Source organism: Zea mays, chromosome 5, assembly GCF_902167145.1.
Source record: "Zea mays cultivar B73 chromosome 5, Zm-B73-REFERENCE-NAM-5.0, whole genome shotgun sequence".
Taxonomy (NCBI): domain Eukaryota; kingdom Viridiplantae; phylum Streptophyta; class Magnoliopsida; order Poales; family Poaceae; genus Zea; species Zea mays.
Window position 1 is genome coordinate 153552419 of NC_050100.1, and position 19598 is coordinate 153572016.

General features: G+C 39.4%; 1 protein-coding gene across 1 annotated transcript; it reads left to right on the forward strand.

Moving 5' to 3' along the window:
* The first annotated feature begins 772 nt into the window (after positions 1–772).
* Positions 773–18612, forward strand: LOC103627053 (protein NPG1). Its single transcript, XM_008647391.3, has 5 exons — positions 773–1063; positions 15925–16180; positions 16283–17493; positions 17722–17869; positions 18011–18612. The coding sequence occupies exons 1-5, from the start codon at positions 863–865 to the stop codon at positions 18328–18330; spliced, it is 2136 nt and encodes a 711-aa protein (XP_008645613.1). The 5' UTR covers positions 773–862; the 3' UTR covers positions 18331–18612.
* Positions 18613–19598: the final 986 nt, after the last annotated feature.

A 19598-nucleotide genomic window follows, 5' to 3' on the forward strand; every position in this document is an offset into this window, starting at 1 on the left:
TTTGTTTAATTGAATTTCTTCAGATAATGGAAAATAGTGAATGCAAAAATGATATTCATATTATTTAGCACAAGTTACGACCTATTTCAAAAACATACCAGAATTTTCGAACACCATGCTCACAAAACATGATCATGAAGTTGAGATCCAGTTGTTTTAAAATTGTATAAAACACAAACAAAGTTCGAAAATCATGAAACCTCTCAACATTTCATGATATCATATGTAGAGTTTTTTGATAAAAATTTTACACTGTTTCATGAAAGTTGTCACGCGCTATGTGTAGAAACATAGCTGGCCTTCATAAAAGTTTTATGATTTCATGTGAATGCTAGTCACCCAAGTTCTCCGGTCCCTCGGTTAAGACTCAGTGCTCGTCCTCCGCTCCCTGCCCATCGGTACAAACCCGCACGACAATCATCTTCGCCGTTGATCACCGTATCTGGACTTCATACCTGCACACCACAAGCTAAGAGACATGTTGCATCAACAACCTCACACCACAGTTAGTCTAACCGATTCAACATCTCAACCCAAGATACTATCCTTGTTGACAATTACTCGTCACAATCCAAATCAGAAGGCACATATCAAACTTGTCTTCACAGAGTTTTATATAGAACCTTAAAAAAAATTAATACTGAATAATGTAAATGCAAATAGGAAAAAAAGAACTTCTCTGAAATTTCAAATATTGGAAAGAATTTAAACTTTTAGCAAACTCCTAAAAATAGAGAACTGCATGCGATAGGAACGCCTCGAAGTCGAGAACAAACCATGCATAGACGATGCCCCACCCATCTCTCCTCTCTTTCCCCACTTGAGGCGACAAACCAGAACACCTCTCTACTCAATAGGAGGCATGGCTTCCGATCCGGATGATGATGGAGGCGAGGTGGCCCCCGTAGAAGATGCAGCACCGGCGGAGGTAGCGTCGGATCCGTCGCCCTCCGCAGAGGTGGCTGCACCAGAGAGCGAGCCGGCGAAGGCGGGCGCAGGAAGCATCGTCCCAGCGGCGGCCGCCGAGTCATCTCACCCCGAGGGGCTCTCCCTTAACTATGAGGTCAGAATTAATCTGACAGTTTTTGTCCTCTTTAGATGGCCTGATCACTGAGGCGTTTCTTCTATAAGATAAGATGTGTGGATGATGCGAACCGCATACAAAATTTTCGGCATTGGAGGTCATAAATGTTCCTATCGCTACGATCGCCAATTTTGTTATACGCCGGCTTTATATAATCCTTATAAAAGTATCTTAATTACATAAGCTAGTAGTAGTAAACAACGAACATGCATGCCTAGGCTCTGACTAAAAATTAAATGCCTAATCTGTGGCGACAAATTATTCCATGCTAATGAAATTGTTGTGGGCTGACAATTCATTATCCTAGTATACTTCCACCGTCATAAAATATAAGGGATAGCATTGGAAATTTATTCTAACAGGGCGTTTGCATCTATTTATTTTAGAGAAATTGGATTTTACTTAATAAAGTAACATATTTGTCTTGGAATTTGATATTCCACCACACTTTCTAAAATATATATAAGTCTATCTCAAATTTATAGGATGAAGGATGAGAAATAATTTTATGTATCAATAGAATACATTTCTACTCTGCAACTTATAGGACACTTTTCGGTTCACTTCTATAATAAAAATATAGCACATAAATATTTCCGACATCTTGCTAATAATAGAAAATAAATATATTTTATATAAAACCTTATTAGATTAATTGATATGTGATTAGAATTGAATTCAATTCCAAGAATCTAAACAGACCTAAATTTAAATAACTTCGGATGAATAAACTCTCCATACTATAAGCCCACCTCTTATCCTTCCGTCTACAGAGCGTTTCTTTTTGAATTTGCTGATGAGATCAAATGGCATGTAAACTTACATTTCTAAACGGTACATCACCCGGATTAAGCCTCCCTAGGAATAACCCAAGTTAACTACTAAAGAAATAATAAACTAATGACATGCTAATCTTTTGCTATCATTGTCATTTTATCCATGGATTATCGCTACAGCAAAACATAGCATTTCCGACGGCCAAATCTATTGGAAATAAGCCCTAAGCCGTCGGACATAAGCTATATATTTGCTATACTTTGGTAGTTGGAAGGTATAGGTTTGCTATACTTCAGAACACAGTGACTATTTACCCGAAAAAAGGTATAGGTTTGCTATACTTTGGTAGTTGGAAGGATGAAGAATGAGAGTTCAGAAGTAGAAATTTAGAAATATTTTGTTGTTTCATGAGAGTGAGAGTTATAATGTGACAGGAATGAGAGTTTCTCATATCAAACACTTCGAGTCGTGGTCTTAGTGGAACATGAATGCATCATCACTGTTTACCATGACTTGTCATCTAATTTCATATTCATTTTTTCTCATATTAGTTCCAATCTACTCATCAACTGTCGCCATTTACTCTCAAGTAGGACCGGTAAAAAAGCTTGAGCCTATCCGAGCTCGGCGGCTTGCGAGCCTCGGACAAGCCCAGCCAGTTTCTTTGGCTCCTTATATAGCTAAGCCCAAACTGGCCCTATATAGACCACAAGCCCAAGAATTTAGATACAATAAGTTTAATTGATTAATTTTGTATTATACACTATCTACACTCCTCGACCAATTAATTTTATCTAGCATATGCTCCATTATTCATGTGTGATTCCTATATTAGCTATCTTTTTTTTGGAATCCAGAGCAAAACAGGCTCGGTCGCTATATGAATGGAATCTAAGCATTTTGGTGCTAGAGCTATACAGACACTTGGGAGTCTAGAGCTATATGAATGGAGTCTTAACTCTCTTGTATTATTTCTCAGCTCCCACACCTCTTAATAGTCGGTTTGTGGTCATATTTATAGCTCTGCATGTTCAAACTAGCGATTGGAAACGACACACGATTTCTGCTTACTCATCGAACATGTGTGGTGCACTCACCAGACACGTTCGGTGCATACACATCATCTATCTAATGGAAATAGCCGCTACCGACCGTTGAGCTTGGGTATCCGATGTGGTCACCGCTGCTACACCGGTCATGTTTGGTGCATGTAATCGGGCTCGGTGGCATTTGCAAAGTCTGGTATATCACTAGACATATTCTGTGCGTTGTAAACCATGTACACGATGTAGACCTATCTGGTGCCTTGTTTGTTGTGGCATCTGGTGATATATCTAGTGCATACATGCATGTTTCGTGTACTATGATCTTCAACCATTTTTTTAGCACAAGAACAACACATGTTCAGTGCTTCATCCGATGCACCACTAGAGATATTCAGTGATGTTATGTAGTATGTTTCTTTATTTTCTTCGTGTTTCTTCATTTATGCTTCTTTTTGTCTCGTGTTTTGGACTCTTGCATGATCTTCATAGGTCTTCAATGGGTCTTATAGTGTCTTCCTTTGAGGTGTTGATCTCATTCATCACCATGTTGCCTTTGTCCAAGTCCATGATGCATCCTTCAAACTATATCCATAAAGACTAGTAAAGGTTATTACTCCAAATGGTTATCTTGATCATCAAACACCAAAACAATTAATCAACCGGGCTAAGGTCCATTTTAATTACACTATCCATTCTGTGAGATGATGAAGGGCTACCTCACTTGCCCTCATGGGCATCAATGAGAATATCATTTTCCTCCCCCATCAGAACCGCATTTTAAGAGGACTTTGTTGGCACCATATGGATAGGGGTCCATGTCCACAAACACATATCGTCTAGCCTAAGGGAGATCCATCTATAATGGTGCCATCATTAGGAAGTATTGCATATTTCAAGCTCCATATCTCAAAGATATATACATTAGGGTCAACCTAAGCATTTGGTCTAGCTAGACCTAGGTCCTCGAAAGGCCCTCGACCATTGTCATTTAGTGGCATAATGCCTAGGGATAGCATGTTGGGGACAACTGTGTTTGCACATTGGCCAATCCCCCATCACTTAAGTTCTTAGGGAGGGCAATGGGTCAGAGAAGCTTTACCTCAAATATCCCCTTAAGCACTGACACCGAGTCAAAGCGGTTGTAGAGATCTTTCAGCCATTGTGTTTTCTCCTTAGGGTATATACTTGAAGTGCACGATTTCAAAGGGAGATCCATCTAATTGACTTTGGTGAGGTAGGATGTGAGCTATGCACTGGTATACACATAGAGCCTACATATATACTTGGTTGATGACCAATTGAGTGTCAACTATGACTAACAACTCATAGATCCCAAGTGTGATGGTGGCTTATAGTCTTGTAATGTGCACCTCATACTTAGACTTGTTGTTTGCTTTTTGAGAAGTAGAGGCGACACATGTAGGATACCCATTCATAGGAGGAGACAAGAATAAATCTTGCACCAGCACCAACACACTGACTAGAGCAGCCAAAGTACATCGCCAGGGTTCCCCATCGAAGTCAGGTTCTACTCCAACCTAGTGTCACGCCCGATTTTGAGGATAAAACCGAATACATAGCATATGTGTGCTAGGATCTATTTCCACACATGTGTTGACGTCATCAGTGTAATATGTAATAAACATTGTACAAAAGTGTAAATAAAGATTACATAAGCATTATCACACTCCGAAGGCACATAAATGTCTTAAATTGTCTATCACGTAAGAACGTCAACGTTGAACTCCCACAGGAAGATGACTAGGGGAACGTAAGCCTCAAAACTCCTCAAACTCTTCATCAAACTTTTCTACATCATAAACTTCTAATAAACAATGTAGGCAAGGGTGAGTACACTTATGGTTGGTACTCGGCAAGTGAGTGAATATGCAAGGTTACCAAGGAAAGGCTAAAGGTTTATTGCTGTTAGCATTTTAGTTCGTCATATTTTATTAACATGTATCCATTTATTAAGTGTAAGTACCAACCCACCTAAGCAAAAGAAACTTAAATCAACATAATTTTAAAACCAAGGGAACATAATTTAATTTCCATCTTCAAGTCCAATTATCATGTGAGGGTCCATGTCGTTCTTAACCATGAGCACGACTAATATACTAATTTTACACTCTACAGAGGTTGTACACTTTCACCATAAGCCATTTATCCCCTCTAGCCTTCATTTGCAAAGCTCATAAACACTTTCGAGGTGAATGGCTAGGGATTCACTATGAGGTTTTCACAGAATTCACTTAGTACAAAACAACCTACTAGGGTTTTAGGTCAATGTGTTGCACAACCGTAGGTGCATTACCTTAGCCAAGTGTACCACCCAAAAGAACCAAGTCATACTCCCATCATTGCCACCCCCGTTGTCCTTTTCAATAAAGGTTGTCAAGCACTAAGCTCATTAAGCTAACTGCCAAAACTAGAGCCATAATAACACTTATGGTTGTACTATTTTCCTGGGTGGTTCTCTATGTTCTAATTAACATGTATGATCTTGTTGTATCAACAACATAACTTGAAATGAAAGAACATAAATCTAGGTTGTAGCAACTAGCATAACTACTCATTTTGAAAGAATTACCCATGTTAGCAAGGAACGATTTCAAACACTAGGTGATTCTAATAGGATCCATTAAATTATGCATATAACATAAACATAAAATGTACTATCATGCTATATTTTTGGGTTGAAAAAGAATATACAGGTGGGAAATTCCATTTTCCTTCCTCACAAAGTTGTTAGGGTTCTTCCTCGAATTTCTCATGAACCTCAGCTTAAGGTTCGACCTCTAAACGATTACACAAACAGTAAAGAACAAACACCAATCAATATCTATACAACAAAACAACATAAACAAGATCACAATGAAAAGCATGGTGAAAGATAATTTGTTTTTGAAAACATTGAAACAGAGAATATAAATGAAAAGGGTACACTATTGAGAAGGTTTGGACTATACTTTAATAAAAACAAGGTATAAGCATAACACAATTTAATTATAAATATTTAGGTATTAGCTATACCATTTCAACTTTAGAAAAACTATATTATGGTACATTTATGTGTTCAAGAATAAAAGGTTAGAATACACATTATTAATCATATATTAATTATGAAAACTAATATATAAACCTAATACAGAGTTTATGTTGAAAGATAATTAAATAAATAAACATCATAATTTTTTGTTAAGAAAACACATGACCTATTTTTTAAAAAAATATAAAGAAACTATATACAAAAATTATTATGTAAACTATTATTCAATTAAACTTTGGAAATACCGAAATTTGTGAAAAAGTTGAGACAAAACATTAAACATTTTAAATAAAGCTAAAGAAACAAGAATTGATTTATTTGTATTTAAAATATACATTATATAGGGAAAACATGGTCGTAGGTTCCAATTTCCAAATAAATATAGATTTTTAGGGCTAGCTTCAAAGAAAATAGGGGTTGGCTTACTATTATCCTTAAAACCGAGGGCTAACGTGCAAATACGGCTCTGGACGGTAGACATGAAACCTTAAGAGTGCATGGCCTAACTGAATAGATCATGTCCAAAATATAATGATTTTTGTACTGCAGAAAGCGCACACGTAAGAAGAATGAAGAGAGGGGACTATTTTGCAAAACGATCGTCTTCAAACTTCGGCTCCGATGGTGGCGAGCTCCAGTGATGTTAGGGACAATGTCACGCTGTTCGGGGCAATGCAGTGAGCTCTAGGGTTACGAGACGGGGTGACAAGGAGCTTGAGGAGGGACACGACGATGATAGAGGTGCTCTAGGTGGCTCTAACCACGGCGAACGTGGGTGACGCATGCGAGCAGAGCGAGAGAGGGCTTAGGAGAGCGAATGGAGCTTTGGGCAGGATTTGGGGGCATGGGGCACTTCTTGTAGGGCGTGGGGGCAAGTCAAGGTGGAGGCGCTGGTGGAGGGTTAATTTCTCACCGGCGTGACTGGGGAAGAGAAAGCGGTTGTGCTATTTGGTGAAGAAAACGATCGTGAGAGTGGGCGGTCCGCTTCTACGTGATTGTGGGCGAGCTCGTGTGCATGCGGGAGGTGAGTTGCTGCGGGAGCGCAGACGAACGCGAGCATTCGGATGCAGGCGAGGCGGTAGTACGATGCGAAGGTTTGGCAATAGTGTGTGCTACGAGAGGTGGACAACAACCATGATAGGTGGGCCCCAGCTGTCAGCAGCACAGGCGGATGCTCGGGCGAGGATGAAATGTGGAGCGGGCCGACTAGATGAATGGGGATCGTTTTTTCTTTCTTTTTTCATTTTCCTTTTCTTTTATAAAACCAAAATAATATTTATAAATATATTTTCTAAAATCATATATAATTTAGAGATATTATTAACATAATATAATACCTATTTTCCAAAGAAATTTTTTGACAACTTATTATTATTTTATCAAAAAGGGGTTTTCCACACAAAATTAATTTTGATAAATTTGAATTTGCAAATCAAACGAAACAAAATATATGCTCCAACATGAATGCATTAAACACTTTGCAATTTTTTTCTATTCTAAAATTATTTAATTTGTGTATATCTCCACTTCCATTATTTGAAAACATAAACAATTGTGTTTTCTAGTAAAACCACTAAGTTTGGTTGCTTTATGTGATGGATTTTGGGTGTTACATAGTGGTGGGAACCAACACTGTTTTGGAGGTTGTTGGACCGAGGTTCATTTGGACATGAAGTTAGCCAGAGCGAGACTATTAACTAAGTGACAGGGAACAATGTTGAGGTCAAACTTTGTAAGCTTTATGGCCGACATTTTGCAATGCTCTTGGTTGCATGCTAATTGCATTGGACCGCTCCTGCTGGAAAGGACGTAACCACTAAGACCAAGTACTCTTGGAAATAGTGATATAGCTTCTAGGACATGACAAGTATCATGTAGAGAATCATCTATATCTATGAGTATCGTAACTTTGCATCATGGAGAACTTCACAAGCGAAGTAAACCGTGCATTTGACACAATTATTTGCATGGTGATAGGGTGTTATCTCAAGAAGGTCACTACTTGGAGGGACAAGGGCGTTAGTGGGAGAACCCATGGACTCTAAACTTGTCTTCACCTCTATAGGCCCACCCAACTCACGCACAAGAGAAACAACCTCATCTATTTTTAGGTTAAAGTCATTATGGGCCCCAGTAGGACCAACCTTGTTCCAATATTCACTAGGGACTCTAGGAGATGTCTCGGCCTGAAGAGTTCATGGGAGGGCTCAATAGCTACGAGGGGCTCCAAGCTTTCATTAGGGATTGATCTAAACATCTTTACTCAAGTAGGTTATGGGTGGGCCCAGCGGCAACACTAGGTTCTCAACGTTCAGTAGAGCCCTCGAAGGTGTTTAGAGCCCTGAGTGTTAACATGAGGGCCTAGCACTAGCCATGGGCTCCTGACCTTCACTAGATGCTCCAGGAGCCATCTAGGGCCCTGAGTGTTCATAGGAGGACTTAGTCATGGTCAAGGGATCCTAGCACTCACTAGAGGATCTACAAGATATCTAAGACACTAATGGGGTGTTTGGTTTGAGGAATGAGCTAGTCTGTCATCTTCTCACTCTTCTTTATTTTTGTTTGGTTTGTGGAATAGAATGAGTTGATCCATCACCACCTCATTCCTCATAGTTAGTTAGTTAATACTAATATGAGGAATGTTGTCATCCCACCGAATGTGAGTAATGAACCCATGATACACCACCTCAATTTGGATGGAGTGATTCCTCAAACCAAACACTCTATAAGTGTTCAATGGAGGGCTCTACTAGTAGTCTAACGGGAGACACTTTGGGCCTCGAGTGTTCACGGGAAAGGCCTACCGGCAGTTAGAGGCTTCCAATAATCAATGACAAGGACCATGTTGATGACATTTGTGGTCTCAGAGATGTATAGGTGAATGGGATCACCCTTCTTCAAGGCCACCATGACTGGTGAGGAGGTATGCAAAGCCTATTATGATGAATTAATGCATTTGAAGGGACTAGATCCCTGAAGGAGCTTGAACAAGGGTAGACCACACTATCATAGATTGGAGGTGAAGCGACTAAGTGTCACCATGCACCTGGTGAGGCGCTGGAGTAGCCATATGTTGGTCAAATGATGCATGGGCTCAATGGACTAGACTTTGTCTAAGTTGGTTTTGATTCTCGTGTGTGATACTAGGAAACTAAGGAGTTTTCCCCCAAGATATCCAAAATATACAATTTTCTATGTTGAGTATTGTGCAGGTTTGGTTAAGGCTATAAAAAAGTAATCAGGTCCTAGAGGATCGAATTTGTCAGACCTAGATTTAAGGGCAAACCGGGAGCGAACCAAATGTGTGCTAGGATCAGGTCTCACACATATGATGACTCATGGTACAGAAATGAATGTCACATCTTTACTATATAATAGGAATTATGTACAAAATAACTAAGCAATTACATCATACGAAGACGATGATCCTACAACCGTAGTTGACTGGGAGACGATGGCCTAGACCTGTCACGAACTCATTGCAGCATCCTTCATGCTCCTTATCTTGTGGTACCTGTCCTTGACCTGTGGGGATGTGAGTACAGCAAGTGTGAGCTCACATACGTTCATCGCTCAACAAGTTGTGGGGAATAATGTGCATGAGCTCACTTATAGTGGGGCTCATGTGAAGTGTAAGGCTTACCAAAGGGGATGGTTAAATCTCAGCATTGCTTTTAAAGTTCGTCAAAATTTTATTAGCAATTACTAAGTATAAGTAAATACCGACCAAAATAAATAAGATATCATAATTAATAATAACTCCCACAATGCAATGAAAATAACAAATTAAGTTTAGTTCCATAAATTTATCATGTGAGGGTCCGAGCCGCTCATGACCGTGAGCATGGCTGGTATACCGGTTCTACACTCTGTAGAGGTTGCACATCTTTACCCACAAGTCGTGTTACCCATTTGCCATGGGGTCATGAATCCCATACACCTCTACTGAGGAGGCGAGGCAAGGTAGCACTACGAGGCCTTTCCAAAGTTCCACTAGTTTGAGAAAACCCACTACAGATTCAGGAAGAAGGAAGCATAGGAATCTCTCGTCTGAAAAGTCATCGCAGCAGTTCGACCCGAGGACCTCCCTATACTCTGCAGCGATGCCTCCCCGCTTGCCCTTTCGGGTAAGTTAATCTCTCCCTAGCTTTCCTAATTACTTGGCCAAGCGTCCCATTCCACCCTTGTGGTAGCACTATTTTCTCGGGTGGTTCTCCATGTTCCAATTGATACAATAATCTTATTATGAACAATAATTAAACCAATAGTATTAATGGAACATGATCATATATAACATTAATTTCTCAAAACCAGGTAGAGCAATAGCAAATCTACCCGATAGTTCTTTTGTTTGCAAGGTGTGGGATAAACAATGCTAGGGAAACTTATTAGGTTCCATGAAATTAACCTCAACATGTCACAGTGATTAACAGAGAACATTATTAGGTAAAAAAGAGTGATCAAGGGCATAACTTGCCTTAGACTTGAGATCCTAGGTACCAAGTTGGTCTTTAGATTCTCGTGACCTCACCGCTATTCGTAGAAATACATACAAATAGAGATAAGGATCACATAAAAATAATAGTACACAAAACATGAGAACAAACAACGTCAAATATTCTACGCCATGCTACGAGAGCGTAGGTTCAGGAATCACTAAAATCAGAGTTATGGTTGAAAAGATATGGTTTTCCGAAGTTTTAGATGGTTAAATAGTAAACGTATAATCTATGTTAATTAGTAATAGGTGAAAGAATTATTGTAAAGAAGTAACTAATCCCAGTTATAACTTGATTAGAAGTCATATTTTAGTCAAATTATAGATAGATCAAGTTAACTCCAATAGATAATCTAGTCAATATAGGCTAAACCAACTAGTTATCTATTTTTGAAAATATGTTATATGATAGTATAAGGTTACTAAAGTGTAGGTAAGATTATTACGAAGATAACACAATTTGAACGGACTAAAACAGTGTTAGAATGGAGAAAATATGAATTATCTAAGTTTTCCCATAATTTATTTTTGTATTATAAATCAATTTCCATATTTTCTTATAAAGCGAGGGGCTGTTTTGCAACTTCCAGGGACCTATATGTAAGAGATTACCACATAAGGGGGACGATGGGTTTATTTGAACGAACCCGGGGGACTCTTATGCAAAAGTGCCTTGGCCGATAGGGTATCCTTCAATACTGGCCGCCCGATCATAATTCCTTGGCCAAGATTAGATCCTGGACAGTAATGCAATAAGGACCATGGGATCCAGGATCCACGACCCAGATTTAACATTACTCTATCCAATCTGGTGCGTTTTACTCGGATCGGACGATGAGAAATTACTCGTCGGAGTTGTTGCTAGAGTTTGGGCGGGAGTCAAACTTCGACGAGCTGGTCATGGAGGCTTATGGCTGCGAGCTTAGCTGGCGGCGGCCTGCTGTTGCTTGGGTGATAGCGGTGTTGCCGCGAGGCTATAGAGGAGATGAGTCTATGATTGATGGCTTGTGGTGTTATGGTGGCATGTAATTATATAGGCTGAGAGGTGGGTGGTTACATGATAGATCTAATCTTGTACTTATCTGTTACAATCCTATCCTATCTTTTATGAACTCTAACAAACTCGAAACCAAATATGTTAGATTACAGATCTAATCTAGTACTTATCTATTACAATCCTATCCTAGGTGGGTGGTTACATGACAGATCTAATCAGGTACTTATATGTTACAATCATATCATATCTGTTAGGAACTATAAGTTATCTATTTTATTTCAATTATATTGTTGTTAATTTGTACTAATCACATTAGACCTTCAATTTAAATAAATCTTAAAATATATTTTTATTTAATATTTTAAATTAAATTTTTGGGTGTTATACACAAGCTGAATGGAGTATTTTCTTTAATATCTTATTGTGATATCCTAATTTATATCGACTTTACCTAAAGGACGTCGTGTACAAACAAACCAACCAAACATACATCGATCCATTATATTAGCTTATATTTCTAATTTTTTCTTTCTATTTTAAACTTAAAATTCAAGTCTAATTTAGAGCTAAGTTAAATTTTCTATTTCAAGCATAAATTGCAACAAACAAAAACTCAACATGAATGCAAAACATTTTTATTTTAATTAATTTATCCATTTAAGCAAATGAAAATTAGTAGGAATAATTCATGTACGATGTTTTACAATAATAATTATTAAAGAAAATAATTCAAACACATAGCCACATTTTAGAAGTACAATAAAATAAATCTATAATCTTCACATATTTATTTAAAAGGATATAATTTCTTATGTAAAATCTATATTAAGAGATAGTTTAACTTAATTCTTTTTTTAGAATAAATCTTTAACACAAAGGAGGATAGTTCACGTAAGAATCTTTTTAGGTAATCTATTATTTGAAAACGCATTTATTTAAATCACGAAATTAGTTTTCCTAATTTATCTAGAATAGAATTTTGGAGTGTTACAGAACTGCTCTGACGGGATTTAACCATAATATTATGTACATATATCCCAACCATTTTGCTTATATGGTTTCCTAAAGCAATGTGTGTTTCTTTCACAAAGGCAGATAATGCAATTTTCCAAACCCTTAGGCATATTAACGTAACAGTTTAGGCCCTAAGGAGTTATAAAAGATGTTTTTCTCATCTTCTATAGTCATGCTAATTTTGTTGTAACTAGAGTAAGCATCTAGAAAAGATAATAGTTGTCACCTTGGGGTTGATTCTACTATCTAATCTATGTGAGGGAGAGGGTAAGGATCATTACGACGTGCCTTTTTGAGGCTGGTGTAGTAAATTCATATCCAAAGTTTGAGCCCCGCCTTAGGGACAATATGGGATTGGCTAGCCACTTTGGGTGCCTAACCTCACGAATGAAGCCAATGAGGAGGAGATTGTCAACCTTAGTGCAGATGAAGTCTTATCGCTCTATCGACTATTTTTTGCATCTTTTGTTAGATGGGTTGGGCATTGGGACAAACTGCTAAATAGTGTTCAATCACCTTCCTAGGGAGCTAGGCATGTTAGAAGGTTGTCAAGTGAATGCATTGATATTTAACTGGACGAAGGTGATGAGCGTGAGTTCCTATTTTGCCCGCAAAATCCCACTAATGCAGTTTGTCTAGGAGGTGCCCCCATCAATCTGCACGACCTTAATGCAGACTAGAATACTAGATCATCACATGATGGGCATTACCCATCTCTAGGTTTGATAACCTAAACCTAAGATGAGCTAGGAGATATCAAGCCCACAGGAGGAGAGATATGCACCAAAGTGCCAACCTTAAGACCCTCATGAGTGGGCACCCTTTTGGGTTCTTAGCTATAGAGCCATGCACCACGAGCGTAGGCATCTTTTTAACTGCAATCATTGCCTCAATGTGATTAGGGGGACAAGTTTGATGCCTTTAGGTCTTAGTATCTTAAGTACTAGGTACCCGTAGTGAGCAGCTGTCATGAATTTGTAGAGCATGGGGCACATGAGAATAACATTGTAGGGTTTAGTAATGATGAAGTCCACATACTCGATGCGGAAGATCTCCTTGGTGTCGAAGGTGACTTCTATCCTGGTGGATCCTATAGGAAGAACCATCCCTAGGGACGCCCCCATGAAAGGGCTAATGGTCAAGATCTCGGCGTGCGAGATCTACATCTACATCTCATGGAAGTAGTACAAATACAAGATGTTGAGGTCGATCCTATTATAAATTAGGACATGCCTAAGCTTGATGTTGTTAATGGTGGGGAACACTATGAGAGGGAGGATTCTTGTGCCTGCCATGTTATGAGAGGGACACTTTATAGAGATTTTGGTTGCCTTAGTATAATACCCTATGTCCTCTGTGTGTTCGATGTATAGATGCAAGCATGACTCTAGCTTAGATACTCACGTGAACTGGATGAGGGAGTGGAACTAAGGAACTATGGGAAATATCCTAGCTGCAAGTTAGGACTTTGATGTATCCCCTCTAATGTATTATGGTCATGTTTATGTGTGCATGTGTCTATGTCTATGTGTTCCAATGTTTCTTCATACATAACTCTCCTCCTCCTTTTTATACCATTAAGGAGGATAGAATTATCTTCCTGCTTGCATGGTGGTACCCATCCAACGGAGGTTTAACTACTCCTAACTTGTAGTTGTAGTGCTATATGTTGGGCACTTATTTTTGACTCCTTTGGGTATCAAAAGCAAGGCAACATAATGAGATTGAATCTAACCTTCATCTTTAAATTCACCTTCTTTGAGGAGAAGGTTGGATTTAAAGATGAAGGTGTGACAATAATTAATAATGACAATGTTAACAAAATAGTAATTTGAAGAATATAGATATGAACATCAAAGATATCATGTAAACTTATCAACATTGCTTACTTCCTTCGGTTTTTTCAGTATCAAATCACAGATTACATTTATAACTTTAGCTTTGTGATGCTTACAAGACGAAGGAAGAATTATAACTTCATAGATGAGAGCTATTCGCCCTTTATCTGATCATAAGATGTCCAAATACATGGCACTATTCCTTTATTTATAAGTACAGAGTACAACTTTGATAAAATTACATTTACATCCTCAAGGTTATACATTTGAGCTATTTAGCATGGCGAGGGTGAGGACGTCTTTTCCTATCACCGTCTTGATGAGCGAGTCCAAGAAGGCTTGCTTCGACTTTGTCTGGCTTCACCCTTTGTCCTTTTATGATAGAATCCCAAAGCTTGTTTTTAGTCTATGACCGATTCGTCCGAAGATGCTTTTTGAATGAGTGCCTGTAATACCTAGAAATGCACTAGAAAACAATTGTTATCTTGGTGTTTTGAGGACCTTCAGAAGGAGAAGGCCCCCAACACTATACATAATGCATGCCTCTCATACGCTACTATGTTGACCATGTGCATGTTGCAGTGGTAGGTACATGAGACCGTACTATCGAGTATAATATAATTGCTAGGTGATGTTGCTACATACCCTTTATAGTGCTTGAGATACTTCTGTTGTCCTAGCAATGGCTACAACGGATGTTGTACTCGCACACATAACATAGTGTTTATGGGTACACCTATAGCCCCAAGAACGACACCGATGATTTGAACCATAATGTCACCCATCGCAACAAATATGATGTAAAGGAGCACCAACTTATTTGTCAAGCACCATGTGCCACTTTAATCACTATAGCATGTGGCGCTCGAATCATATCTTCTGGTATCGTGCAATCCTAGGGGCATCTAAGAAATATCATAGAACCTTTGTAGGGCCTGAGAACCTGACCGATTTGATGCTTGCCCTCCGAGGCAGAGGCCATGGGACCTATCCATTTTAAGGCTTGGCCTCTAGGCACAGGACCCCAGGAGTGCTAGGATGGCTTGGCCTCTAGGGCGAAAGCCACATGACCTGACCAATTTGGGGTTTAGCCCTAGGAGTACTACGACGGCTCTTAGTCGGGTCTACCGTGAGTTTATCTCCTCCTAATGGAATCCTAGAGGGCGCTTTGCTAGCATCCGAGGATATGCCTTACCTTGAGCACTGGAAATAATGTACACATCTTTTGATACTTATTTGGATATCAATTTTTTTTGCCTTTTTCCTTTGATTACGAATAAATGGGTCACAAAATCTACTATGCAAATTCGTATTCTTGTTTTAAGTATTGAGCTTGCAAAATTTTATTGTTATTTGTAATAATATGTTTGATAACATAAGAAAAGATCAACATCAAATTTCATACATATCTATTTAAAATATTAAATTTGTTTTAACAATTCGGATATCTACTTTCATCCTTATTAGATTTAATACTAGGTGTGCTCCCTAACCTATGAAGATTCTTTAGTGTAACCTGTTCAAAAAAGATTATTCAATGTATCCTCTTTTTTTTTGCTATGACGTTTCTTTTGGTTCCTGAGGCTGAGTATATGCAAATTTATATATTAATTATCAATAGGAAGCAAGAGCTCTCCTTGGAAGACTGGAATTCCAGAAAGGAAATGTGGAAGTTGCTCTACGTGTATTTGACGGAATTGACCTTCAAGCTGCAATTCAGCAGTTCCAGCCATCCCTGTCTGATAAGACACCATCGAAGAAAGGGCGGACAAAATCAGAAATACCAAGTTCCGTCCCGCAAAATAATCCGGCTAGCCTTGTTCTTGAAGCTATTTACTTGAAATCACTGTCTCTTCAAAAGCTAGGGAAATCGACAGGTACAAATCACTGCACACATATCATTATTGGACGATTTCTTTCTTATATATATTATGAACTCTTTGATGACTAATTAATGCAAAAACCTGTTGAACAAGCAGAAGCTGCTAACCAGTGCAAAAGTGTACTCGATTCTGTTGAGAGTATTTTCCAGAACGGCGCTCCTGATATCGAGCAGAAGTTACAGGAAACTGTGAATAAATCCGTTGAACTTCTTCCTGAAGCCTGGAAACACGCTGGCTCCAACCAGGAAGCATTAGCGTCATACCGACGAGCTCTTCTTAGTCCATGGAATCTTGATGATGAATGTCGGACTAGGGTTCAAAAGAGATTCGCGTCTTTTCTACTGTACAACAACAACATAGATTGGAGCCCTCCAAGCATGGCTCAGCAAGTTGAAGGCTGTTTTGTTCCGAAGAATAGCGTGGAAGAGGCCGTTCTACTCTTGATGGTAGTGCTTAGGAGCTGGTACCAGGGCAAGACCCATTGGGATCCTTCGGTGATGGAACACTTAACCTATGCCCTGTCTCTTTGTGGTGAACCACTGGTTCTTGCAAAGCAGCTTGAAGAGGTTTTGCCTGGAGTGTATCCTCGCACGGAGAGATGGGCCACACTAGCGCTCTGCTACTACGTAGCTGGCCAGAAAGATGTGGCGCTGAATTTCCTGAGGAAGTCCTTAAACAAGCTTGAGAATCCAAATGACGTCCTCGCCTTATTGTTAGCTGCTAAGATATGTAGCAAGGAGCGCCATCTTGCTTCTGAGGGCGTCGAATACGCAAGAAGAGTAATCGCCTGTGCCGAATCATCGGATCCTCATCTGAAGAGCGTCGGCCTCCATTTCTTGGGGAGCTGTCTAGGCAACAAGTCCAAGGTCGTTTCGTCGGACTACCAAAGATCTCTGCTGCAGACGGAGACTCTCAAGTCGTTTGCAGAGTCGATTGGCCTTAACCGCTACAACGCCGACCTCATATTCGACATGGGAGTTGAGTACGCCGAGCAAAGGAACATGAATGCCGCCCTGAGATGCGCCAAGGAGTTCATCGAGGCAACGGGCGGGTCGGTTTCGAAAGGATGGAGGCTGCTAGCGTTGATTCTTTCTGCGCAGCAGAGGTTCTCGGAAGCGGAAGTCGCGACGGACGCTGCCTTAGATGAGACTGCGAAGCTGGATCAAGGATCTTTGCTTAGGGTAAAGGCCAAGTTGAAGGTTGCTCAGTCGTCGCCCATGGAAGCAGTTGAAGCGTACCGTGCTCTTCTGGCTCTCGTTCAGGCCCAAAAGAACTCCCCGGGCGGATCTTGCAAGAGCGCTACAGAGGTATATATGTTTTTTTTTGTTTCAAGGGCAAAAGGAACTTCAAATTCTGCCATGGTTGAATTTTTAAGGGCTAGTTTGACAACTCTATTTTTCTAAGGAATTCCTATTTTTATGAGGTAAAATGAACTAATTTCTCTTAGTCGTAAAATGGAGTTGCCAAACTAGGCATAAATTTGTCTTGTGAAGTTTTCCCATTAATTCACTCACTCTTCACTTATTACTATTCAGGACGCGGATGGTAGTGTCTCCGAGTTTGAAATCTGGCAAGGTCTTGCTAATTTGTACTCCAGCCTCTCGTACTGGAGAGATGCTGAGATTTGTTTGAACAAGGCTAGAGCCCTCAAGTTGTACTCAGCTGCAACACTCCATGCAGAAGGTGAGGCACATTTCATTACGTACCCTTGCCCTTTATGCATGCATATGTTAGTGACCATGCATGCATGCATTTCTCTTTAACATGGGCATTTACATATATGTTTATTATTTACATATAGATGATACTCGTCCATATATGCAGGCTACATGCATGAGGCGCGAGATCAAACAACGGATGCACTGGCTGCCTACGTCAACGCGTTCTCGACCGAGCTTGAGCATGTGCCGTCCAAGGTGGCCATCGGCGCAATGCTCTCCAAGCAAGGTCCCAGGTTTCTACCTGCAGCGAGGTGCTTCCTCTCCGACGCCCTAAGAGTCGAGCCCACAAATCGGATGGCTTGGCTTTACCTAGGAAAAGTGCACAGATCTGATGGGAGGATCTCTGACGCTGCCGACTGCTTCCAGGCAGCGGTGATGCTAGAGGAATCGGATCCAGTGGAAAGTTTCAGTTCGCTCTCATGAGAGATGCAGCCAGTACGGCATGCTTGCATGAAGCTCCCATCCCTCCATGTGGGGTTGGTTTCTTCCTTCCCGCTTTATTTTTCTCCTGTTGCATAGTTGGAGGAAATTATGTTTGGCGGCAGATGTAGGTGTTGCAATTATGCGAAGCTGCATTTCATTGCTCAATTTCGTTGTATAAATAATTGTTGCTCCCATTTTTATGGATACTGTATTACATGTAACATGCATGTGAGACTAATTTCGTCACCAGAAACTACTACAGTATAAATATCCAGAGTGTTACTGATTTCGACAATTCTTGCTGTACTTTTTAACTGTGCTTATTTTGGTTAAATTATCGAGTATGACCACCACTCTAAGCCTACAGTGAGATCTAATTTTTACAAATGGTTTTGGTTATCAAGCGCTAGTGACATTTCATGTGTCGGTTCCTAAAAAAAATTGTGTACAAATCATGGATTCTATAGACAGTTTTCTTTAGAAATCATTTTTGTCCAATTTTTTTAGTTTTTCAAATGACCTCGTATGAAAAAACCACCAAATAAAACTTATAGATCTCTAAAAGTTATGAAACTTTATAGTTGATAACTTTTATTTGAAGTCATTTTGGCTCTAAAAAATTGCATATGAATTTGTCAAATTTAAAATTCAAAATTTGCAAAATTCCTCGGATAGAAAAAATAGCAATACAAAAGTTGTAGAACTTCAAAAGTTATTCAACTTTGTAGTTGATAAATTTTTTATTTGAATTCGTGTATAGCCTTAAACGATCAATTTACACTCAGTTTATTATAATATGTGAGTAACAAAATTACCATTTAGACATGAAGTACCTGATAGAGAAGGGTACACGTGAGGATAAGGTTGGGGGTTCGATTCCCACCTGCTACATCGATTCCCACCTGCCATGTAGCGCTCGAATTTTCCACGAAAAATGCTGCGACTTCCACGAAAAATGCCGCGACTTGCACTAGCAGACGAGAGCTCCTTAATTAAAATATTTTTTTTGCTATTTTTAAAACCGATTTTACGTGTCCTATAAAAAAATTTCGCTGCGATTTTATTATCTCGATCGACAGTGGAAATCAATTCCACTGACGGTTCTAAGTTACCAGACAATACAAATAATTATTTTACTGGTCCTTAACATTGGTGGTTCTGAAAAACTCCGATATAAATAAGTTTAGAACCGTCTCTATAGAGCTTCTTCGCACTAGTGCACTACTGTTAACAAAAACTGCAATGACAATAGAAAAACACTAAAAGTT

What these genes read in the sequence shown, in the direction of transcription:
- LOC103627053 (XM_008647391.3), top strand. Translation starts at nt 863, where the DNA reads ATGGCTTCCGATCCGGATGATGATGGAGGCGAGGTGGCCCCCGTAGAA. An exon ending in GGCTCTCCCTTAACTATGAG is followed by an intron (nt 1,064 to 15,924) that starts GTCAGAATTAAT and finishes AATTATCAATAG; the next exon opens with GAAGCAAGAGCTCTCCTTGG. An exon ending in AAAGCTAGGGAAATCGACAG is followed by an intron (nt 16,181 to 16,282) that starts GTACAAATCACT and finishes TTGAACAAGCAG; the next exon opens with AAGCTGCTAACCAGTGCAAA.